The 10000-nt window shown below is 45.3% G+C and overlaps 2 protein-coding genes across 3 annotated transcripts in view; one reads left to right on the top strand and one right to left on the bottom strand.

The window, feature by feature from the left end:
* The window catches only part of LOC138215779 (ATP-sensitive inward rectifier potassium channel 10-like), a 14372-nt gene extending 13547 nt beyond the window's left edge, over window positions 1–825 (bottom strand). The window contains exon 1 of one of the 2 annotated variants that reach the window (XM_069178177.1): window positions 383–825. The gene's annotated coding sequence lies outside the window, so the exon portion shown is untranslated. The remainder of the gene's footprint in view (window positions 1–382) is intronic. The other variant, XM_069178150.1, reaches the window with a different exon arrangement.
* Window positions 826–6811: 5986 nt separating this feature from the next.
* pnp5b (purine nucleoside phosphorylase 5b) overlaps window positions 6812–10000 on the top strand; it is a 7424-nt gene continuing 4235 nt past the window's right edge. Inside the window, exon 1 of the mRNA XM_069178212.1 lies at window positions 6812–6908. Coding sequence (XP_069034313.1) covers window positions 6880–6908 — 29 coding nt within the window. The 5' untranslated portion in view covers window positions 6812–6879. The remainder of the gene's footprint in view (window positions 6909–10000) is intronic.

Consider the following 10000-nt stretch of genomic DNA (forward strand, 5'->3'; position numbering starts at 1 on the left):
TAAATCTGTTGTTTTATGACCCAGTTTTTATACATTTCATGTTTTTATGCCATTAATGTGTTTGTTAGAGTTCCTCCACAATAAAAGAAAATATGTGCAGAGCAGCATCGCTGTGACTTCATGTTCATTTCAATTTAGACATTTTTCCTTATTAGAATTTTTTTTTTTAAAGAGTTTGAGTTTTTAAAAACTTTTTACAACTAGTTAAAAGTTTAACAACAATTGAAATTATATTTAAACACCTTAAATCTGTAATAAATAAATAAAATCTGTGACGTCCAATCAGAGCGATGAATCTGAAAGTGTCTTTCCTGGAGGAACAGATGTGATTGATTTCTTCTTCAGGTGTTTCCAGATCTCTCTTACAAACTGCTTTTCTTACCTTGTCGGTGCAGCTTGGTTCTAATTGGCCGATGCAGACAGGAGTTGGGAGCCCGGAGCTTCAGCCTTCAGTCCACATGTCTGCTCTGTTGTCAAGATTGCAGGACACCAACAGGACAGGAAGTTCAGCCGCCTGAACCCCCGAGGAGAGTTACGGAGACGCTCAGCGGCTCGCTGGGCTCCAGTTTCTGACCCGAAGCTCCACCGCCTGAAAGTTCTCCCAAAGAGACGGGCCGGGCTTTATAACAGGCCTCTCTCACTTTCACTCTCACTCTCACTCTCCCTCCGTCCCTCCGGAGGTCCTGTTGTGTCCTGTTGTGTCCTGCTCACGTCTGTGTAATTGCTGTAATAATTGATCAGCACTCACTTCAGAATCAGAAAAACAAAAGGACCACAAATGCATCACAAACAAGAAGAGAAGCCGTAAAGATGCTCCAAATGTGACTTTTTTTTACATTTATCGTAGCATCACTCCCTCACATCTAAAGTAGTGCACAAAAACACACACACACACACACAGTCCTTTCGGGGAGCCACAGAGCCCCCTATTCATGCGGCCTGCCGTGTGTCCAGAGCGTCGGTACGAAGCGTCCTGAGGCTCCAACAGAAGGACGTCCGTGAGGTGAATGCAGCCTCGTTCTGCTCCGGAGACGCTGAGCGAGCGTTATTTCACTGAAAGAGTCACTGAGAGTCTGAAGGATACAAAGTTCAGAGGAGGCCGTCTTTACTTTTGTTGTTGTAGTTGGACAGCATTCTGCAGCGTTCTGAAACGTTCTGCAGTGTTCTGAAACATTCTGCAGCATTCTGCAGCGTTCTGCAGCGTTCTGAAACATTCTGCAGCGTTCTGAAATGTTCTGTAGCATTCTGAAATGTTCTGAAACATTCTGCAGTGTTCTTAAACGTTCTGTAGCATTCTGAACGGTTCTGAAATGTTCTGCAGTGTTCTGAAATGTTCTGTAGCATTCTGAAATGTTCTGAAACATTCTGCAGTGTTCTTAAACGTTCTGTAGCATTCTGAAAGGTTCTGTAGCCTTCTGAAAGGTTCTGAAATGTTCTGCAGGGTTCTGAAATGTTCTGTAGCATTCTGAACGGTTCTGAAACGTTCTGCAGCGTTCTGAAATGTTCTGTAGCATTCTGAAAGGTTCTGAAGCATTCTGTATGTGACCACCAGTACCACAGGGTGGGTTATTTCCTCTTAGAATTTAGATAGAACAACCAGGGATCCACAAGTGACCGAAAACAATGGACTGAGGTAAAGGATTCCCCCAAGATTACAAATGTTTATTTAAACAATTTTAAGAATATAACGGTAAAATAAAAAGCAATTTATTAAATCAACTAAGTATAAAAACACATTCCAGTGTGCTTTAAAACATAAGCAGAGTGCTACTGGTGACTCGGCCGCAGCTGTAGGCAGTAAAAAGGGGGGAAACAGACTCTGGGACAGGACCCTCACCAGCTCCTGTGCTCCACACACTCACATCAAACTATACAAAATTATAATCAAAAGCATGCAAATACTGAAAGGATGTGTAAGACAAAAAGAAAATACCATCAACCACACAACTGAGAACGTGAGGAGCAGGTGAGAGACCCAGTCACCAGACCCACCACACTGCTGCCAGCCCCAAAGCACTCCTAAAAGAAAACAGGAAAATGAAACTTGACGCAAATACAATTTTATAGAAAGTAATATTCATGGGGGAAATACCAAACACAGTTTAGTTAAAAGACAGGAAACTAACACCAAAAAATGCAAACACAAAACAGGAACTAAACTAAACTAAACGAACAAAACAAAAACCAAACAAACCAGCAGTGGCTTTCAGTTCTAGCCTGAATGTTGTGCCTCCTCCATCTGGGCAGGCTCACACCTGGTTTGGGCCTCCATGAGGAGCTGGATCTGGGGTGCAAACAAACAGGAGATAACAAATAGCAGCATAACTTTACTTAAACCTAAGGACACCTACCAGATCACTGTGGATCCTCAATGCAGCACTGACACCAAAGGGACAAGAAGACTGACAGCAGCTCATTCTGTGCAGCTTTTATACTCTGCCTAATGGTGAACCAGGAAGTAGGAGGTGCCAAGGCCTGCCTGAACCTCCAGTAGCTCAGGAGGGACATTTCCTGACTGGCTATACGTAGCATTCTGAAAGGTTCTGAAACGTTCTGTTGCGTTCTGTAACGTTCTGCAACTTCCTGCAACGTTCTCAAGGTTCTGCAACGTTCTGCAGCGTTCTGAAACGTTCTGTAGCAGCAGGAGAGGAAACAATTTATTGCAGTGGGAAACTGTGGTCTGAAAATCAAAAGAAAGATAGTCAGCATCACGGAAACACTATCGAGAAGCTGTTTGCAGTTCCCTCTGAGTTCTACGTGTTCTACGAGTTCTGTGTGTTCTGTGTGTTCTACGAGTTTGATGTGTTCTACGTGTTCCACGTGTTCTACGAGTTCTACGTGTTCTACAAGTTTGATGTGTTATACGTGTTCCACGTGTTCCGTGTTCTACGTGTTCTGTGTTCTATGAGTTCGACGTGTTCTATGTGTTCTACGTGTTCTGAGTTCTACGTGTTCTATGAGTTCAATGTGTTCCACGTGTTCTACGTGTTCTACATGTTCTGTGTGTTCTACGTGTTCTGCGTGTTCTGTGTGTTCTGTGTGTTCTACGAGTTCTGTGTTCTATGTGTTCTGAGTTCTGTGTTCTATGTGTTCTACATGTTCTGTGTGTTCTACGAGTTCTACGTGTTCCACGTGTTCTATGTGTTCTACGAGTTCTGTGTTCCATGTTTTACATGTTCTATGTGATCTGTGTTCTACGAGTTCTACGTGTCCTACGAGTTCTATGTGTTCTATGTGTTCTACATGTTCTGTGTGTTCTACGTGTTCCATGTGTTCTATGTGTTGTACGAGTTCTGTGTTCCGTGTTCTACATGTTCTACGTAATCTGTGTTCTACGAGTTCTACGTGTTCTACAAGTTCGATGTGTTCTACTTGTTCTACGTGTTCTACGAGTTCTGTGTTCTACGAGTTCGATGTGTTCTACAAGTTCTACGTGTTCTGTGTTCAATGAGTTCTACATGTTCTGTGTTCTACGAGGTCTATGTGTTCTACGTGTTCTGTGTGTTCTACATGTTCGGTGTGTTCTACGTGTTCTGTGTTCTACGAGTTCGATGTGTTCTACGTGTTCCACGTGTTCTACGAGTTCTACGTGTTCTATGTATTCTACGAGTTCAATGTGTTCTACATGTTCAACATGTTCTACGTGTTCTACGAGTTCGATGTGTTCTACGTGTTCTGTGTTCTACGAGTTCTACGTGTTCCACGTGTTCTATGTGTTCTACGAGTTCTGTGTTCCGTGTTTTACATGTTCTATGTGATCTGTGTTCTACGAGTTCTACGTGTCCTACGAGTTCTATGTGTTCTATGTGTTCTACATGTTCTGTGTGTTCTACGTGTTCCATGTGTTCTATGTGTTCTACGAGTTCTGTGTTCCGTGTTCTACATGTTCTACGTGATCTGTGTTCTACGAGTTCTACGTGTTCTACAAGTTCGATGTGTTCTACTTGTTCTACGTGTTCTACGAGTTCTGTGTTCTACGAGTTCGATGTGTTCTACAAGTTCTACGTGTTCTGTGTTCTATGAGTTCTACATGTTCTGTGTTCTACGAGGTCTATGTGTTCTACGTGTTCTGTGTGTTCTACATGTTCGGTGTGTTCTACGTGTTCTGTGTTCTACGAGTTCGATGTGTTCTATGTGTTCCACGTGTTCTACGAGTTCTACGTGTTCTATGTATTCTACGAGTTCGATGTGTTCTACATGTTCAACATGTTCTACGTGTTCTACGAGTTCGATGTGTTCTACGTGTTCTGTGTTGTACGAGTTCTACGTGTTCTATGAGTTCGATGTGTTCCGCGTGTTCCACGTGTTCTACGTGTTCTGCGTGTTCTATGTGTTCTGTGTTCCATGTGTTCTACGAGTTCGATGTGTTCTACGTGTTCTGTGTTCTACGAGTTCTATGTGTTCTATGTGTTCTACATGTTCTGTGTGTTCTGTGTTTACTACGAGTTCTATATGTTCTACGTGTTCCACGTGTTCTGTGTTCTACGAGTTCTGTGTTCCGTGTTCTACATGTTCTACGAGTTCTACGTGTTCGATGTGTTCTACTTGTTCCACGTGTTCTATGAGTTCTGTGTTCTACGAGTTCTGTGTTCTACGTGTTCTGTGTGTTCTACATTTTTCCTCTTTATCCATGAAGTCTCACACACTCTGTACACACTGTGTGTGTGTGTGTGTGTGTGTGTGTGTGTGTGTGTGTGTGTGGGTCAGTCAGTCCTCTTGGCTGCTGTTGGTGGACTTACCTCGGTGTTATTCATCCTTACAAACTCTTTGTGTGTCTCTTTGTGTGTGTGTGTGTCTTTCTTGTGTCTTTGTGTTCACAGTTTCACTTCCTTCCTGTTGGTGTTAAAACAGAGACGAGGTCACAGAGTTCACCGACATCCATCCACCAGTATGTCCACCAGTCTGTCCATCAATCTGGCCACCTGTCATTTTAAAATCTGTAAACCACTGACTGTAAATTCCAGTTCAACCAGCAGGTGGCAGCAGATAACAGAGATTCATTTCTCAGCCAGAGAAGGGCGACTATGTGTGTGTGTGTGTGTGTGTGTGTGTGTGTGTGTGTGTTCTGTTCAAGTAAAACACAAAACAAACAAATCAAATATAAATAACTTTAATGTAAAGTTTTCAAATTTCTTAAGAATATAATTATTACTATTCAATATTTACCTTAAAAGTCCACTAACTCAGTTAGGAGCTCTCAAACATGTCATGGTCTGTCTTCTTCCTGTCTGTAGAGGTCTTTAGTGGTCTGTAGAGGTCTGTAGAGGTCTGTATTGGTCTGTAGTGGTCTGTACTGGTCTGTAGAGGTCTGTAGTGGTCTGTAGAGGTCTGTACTGGTCTGTAGTGGTCTGTAGTGGTCTGCAGAGGTCTGTAGTTGTCTGTGGTGGTCTGTAGAGGTCTGTAGAGGTCTGTAGTGGTCTGTAGAGGTCTGAAGGAGTCTGTACTGCGCTGTAGAGGTCTGTAGCGGTCTGTAGAGGTTTGTAGTGGTCTGTACTGGTCTGTACTGGTCTGTAGAGGTCTGTAGTGGTCTGTAGTGGTCTGTACTGGTCTGTAGTGGTCTGTAGAGATCTGTAGTTGTCTGTGGTGATCTGTAGAGGCCTGTAGTGGTCTGTAGAGGTCTGTAGAGGTATGTAGAGGTCTGTAGAGGTCTGTAGTGGTCTGTACTGGTCTGTAGAGGTCTGTAGAAGTCTGTAGTGGTCTGTGCTGGTCTGTAATGGTCTGTACTGGTCTGTAGAGGTCTGTAGAGGTCTGTAGTGGTCTGTACTGGTCTGTAGTGGTCTGTAGTGGTCTGTGGTGGTCTGTGGTGGTCTGTCAGATGAAGAACAGACGACCGTGTGAATAGAAAGCAGCAGTTACATAACAACAGTGAACACAGAGAAACACTGCAGATAAAATCTGCGTCTGTTCTCATTGTTTGAAGGATTCCTGAGAAGCTTTCAGTCCTGATGAAGACTCTGATGAAGAGTGTGAACAGAACAGGAAAGATATCAGTGAATGAAGATCAGGACAATAAATCTACTAAACTAACCCTAACCCTCCAGACCAGGCTGATACTGGACCAGCTGTGAAGGAGACTCTGATAACAACCGCTGAACAAACATGTTTTTTTATTATGTTGATATTATTATTATTGTTGTTATTACTACTACTACTACTACTAATAATAATAATAATAATAATAATAATAATATCCGTTATTAAACTGTTGGCTCTCGGTACAGCCTGCAGCCTCTTGGTCTCGTGCAGGTGATTGCATCAGCACCAACAGAAACACCACGACGTTGGAAGGATTGGTGCTGCCTTCATGTACTGTTGGAAAGTATAATGCTGAAGTTAGAAGACATATTCAGAATATTTTGGGAATGTGAATTAGTTTCTGCTGCAGATAATCTGAAGTCACAGCTTCATTTGTAGTTTTGGTACAAAGATGTTAAAACATTTAACAAGTTTGAACATCTGTAAAGTGATTCTGATCTGGAGGTTCAATAATCAGATTAAAAGTGTTTGAGTTCAGGTGAGATCAGTCTGAAGGTAAAACTCATTTCTCTCATACACACTTCACAGAGCTCCCTCGTGGCTTCTTCAAAGAACCGCCTCGTGGGAGTTCAGTTAGTCATCATTTCCGTCTTGTGGACTCTTCATCTGCTCTGGTGAAGCTCCTGAACGCAGCACGTGCTCCTGAACGCAGCAGCGGTTGCTGTGACAACCAGAAAATCATGGACGCCGCCTGCGCTTCGACCAATTAGAGCCTCTGCCTGCCTCTGACGTAATGGGAGACGCCGCGGAGGGGCGGGGGTGGTGGGTGAGGGGGTGGAGGGGAGAGAGAGAGAGCGACCCGGATACCGCGGACAGACCGACACGGAGCACCGAGTCCTCATCATGTCCTCCGAGTCAGAGATCGTCTCCGGGTGAGTTTGTCTTCTCTTCCACATCAAAAATGAGATTATTTCTACATCCGGGAACTCATCTCAGATAGAATACTGTAACATCTGCTCCGCTGTGATTGGCTGCCTGAATCAGTCAGAGAGACTTCAGGTGGAGCCTCTCTGACCCATCCACACCTGACCCGGTCCATCAGGGCCAGACCTGACCCGGTCCATCAGGGCCAGACCTGACCCGGTCCATCAGGGCCAGACTTGACCCGGTCCATCAGGGCCAGACTTGACCCGGTCCATCAGGGCCACACCTGACCCGGTCCATCAGGGCCAGACTTGACCCGGTCCATCAGGGCCACACCTGACCCGGTCCATCAGGGCCAGACCTGACCCGGTCCATCAGGGCCAGACTTGACCCGGTCCATCAGGGCCAGACCTGACCCGGTCCATCAGGGCCAGACTTGACCCGGTCCATCAGGGCCACACCTGACCCGGTCCATCAGGGCCAGACCTGACCCGGTCCATCAGGGCACAGAAAACGGATCCCAATTAAAACTGCGCGCGTCGCGGCGCCTGCAGAAGCGGCTCCGTTCGGTTCTTTCTATTTGGAGCACGTCGGAGACGCAGAGCTTCAAACGCGTCCTCTGACGGGACGGAAACCCGCGCGCTGCCCGCCGTGACGTCATTAGCAAACCCACCTACTGGAACAGGATGCTGATTCAGAACCGTGAACACCTCATTACCGGAGAGAGCGCGAGGCTGTGGCGCAGTGTGTGTGTGTGTGTGTGTGTGTGTGTGTGTGTGTGTGTGTGTGTGTGTGTGTGTGTGGTGTGTATGTGTGTGTGTGTGTGTGTGTGTGTGTGTGGTGTGTATGTGTGTGTGTGTGTGTGTGTGTGTGTGTGTGTGTGTGTGTGTGTGTGTGTGGTGTGTATGTGTGTGTGTGTGTGTGTGTGTGTGTGGTGTGTGTGTGTGTGTGTGTGTGTGTGGTGTGTATGTGTGTGTGTGTGTGTGTGTGTGTGTGTGTGTGTGTGTGTGTGTGTGTGGTGTGTATGTGTGTGTGTGTGTGTGTGTGTGTGTGGTGTGTGTGTGTGTGTGTGTGTGTGTGGTGTGTATGTGTGTGTGTGTGTGTGTGTGTGTGTGTGTGTGTGTGTGTGTGTGTGTGGTGTGTATGTGTGTGTGTGTGTGTGTGTGTGTGTGTGTGTGTGGTGTGTATGTGTGTGTGTGTGTGTGTGTGTGTGTGTGTGTGTGTGGTGTGTGTGTGTGTGTGTGTGTGTGTGTGTGTGTGTGTGGTGTGTATGTGTGTGTGTGTGGTGTGTATGTGTGTGTGTGTGTGTGTGTGTGTGTGTGTGTGTGTGGTGTGTATGTGTGTGTGTGTGTGTGTGTGTGTGTGTGTGGTGTGTATGTGTGTGTGTGTGTGTGTGTGTGTGTGTGGTGTGTATGTGTGTGTGTGTGTGTGTGTGTGTGTGTGTGTGTGTGTGTGTGTGTGTGTGTGTGGTGTGATGTGTGTGTGTGTGTGTGTGTGTGTGTGGTGTGTGTGTGTGTGTGTGTGTGTGTGGTGTGTATGTGTGTGTGTGTGTGTGTGTGTGTGTGTGTGTGTGTGTGTGTGTGTGTGGTGTGTATGTGTGTGTGTGTGTGTGTGTGTGTGTGTGTGTGTGTGTGTGTATGTGTGTGTGTGTGTGTGTGTGTGTGTGTGTGTGTGTGTGTGTGTGTGTGTGTGTGTGTGTGTGTGGTGTGTGTGTGTGTGTGTGTGTGTGTGTGTGTGTGTGTGTGTGATATTTTCAACTTGTTTTTTTCCATTTTGTTTTCTGGTAGAAAAAAAGATCCACGTCATGTTTTAAATGTTTTTTTAATAATTTGTATTCTCCAGGTTTAACAGAACTGATCCTGAGTTGTTTCTTTTAATACGTGGAGAACGATGTTTTTTTTAATAACCTACAAAATGATGTAAAATGAAACAGACTTTTCCGTCTGTAACTGCTGATGAGTCAGAACCAGGTTTTGTTTCTGGGTTTCACAGATGATGAATCTGAGGTTTGAGTTGTGAAATGGAAATTATTTAATCACGACAACAGAATTTGAGGCAGAATTGAAACCAGTGAGAACCGGAACCGGTTCCACAGTTTGGACCGTCAGGGTCCAGCTGTAACGTTGGTGCTGAGGTTCTGCTCACAGACTTGGTTCTGATCTTTAAAGAATCAGATTATTTCAGGTCTGCAGCAGCGTGATGGTTCAGTAGAACAGGTGAACACATGAAACTCAATCTGAAGGTGTGTTTGGGAGTTCTGTTTAATCCCTGAACGTGATGTCATTCTGACCCGTTAGCTGCAGTCAGGACGTGATGTCATTCTGGACTTTTACTGAGTCAAGACGTGATGTCATTCTGGACTTTTACTGAGTCAGGACAGACGTTCAGTTCCGTTGACTCACATAATCCTGGTTTGTTCTGAACGCAGCATTACTGCACGTATGTCCGATCTCACAGCGGACAGAACCACAGATAGAACCACAGACAGGACTACAGATAGAACCACAGACAACCAGACAGAACCACAGACAACCACAGACAGAACCATAGACAACCAGACAGAACCACAGACAACCACAGACAGAACCATAGACAACCACAGACAGAACCACAGACAGAACCACAGATAGAACCACAGACAGAACCACAGACAACCACAGACAGAACCACAGACAACAACAGACAGAACCACAGACAACCACGGACAGAACCACAGATAGAACCACAGACAGAACCACCGACAGAACCATAGACAACCACAGACAGAACCACAGACAACCACAGACAGAACCACAGATAGAACCATAGATACAACCACAGATAGAACCACAGACAGAACCACAGACAACCACAGACAGAACCACAGACAACAACAGACAGAACCACAGACAACCACGGACAGAACCACAGATAGAACCACAGACAGAACCACAGACAACCACAGACAGAACCATAGACAACCAGACAGAACCACAGACAACCACAGACAGAACCATAGACAACCAGACAGAACCACAGATAGAACCACAGATAGAACCACAGACAGAACCACAGACAGAACCACAGATAGAACCACAGACAGAACCACAGACAGAACCAC

Source organism: Embiotoca jacksoni, unplaced genomic scaffold, assembly GCF_022577435.1.
Source record: "Embiotoca jacksoni isolate LCO1_2020_lvr unplaced genomic scaffold, fEmbJac1.0.p SCAF_109, whole genome shotgun sequence".
Lineage (NCBI taxonomy): Eukaryota > Metazoa > Chordata > Actinopteri > Embiotocidae > Embiotoca > Embiotoca jacksoni.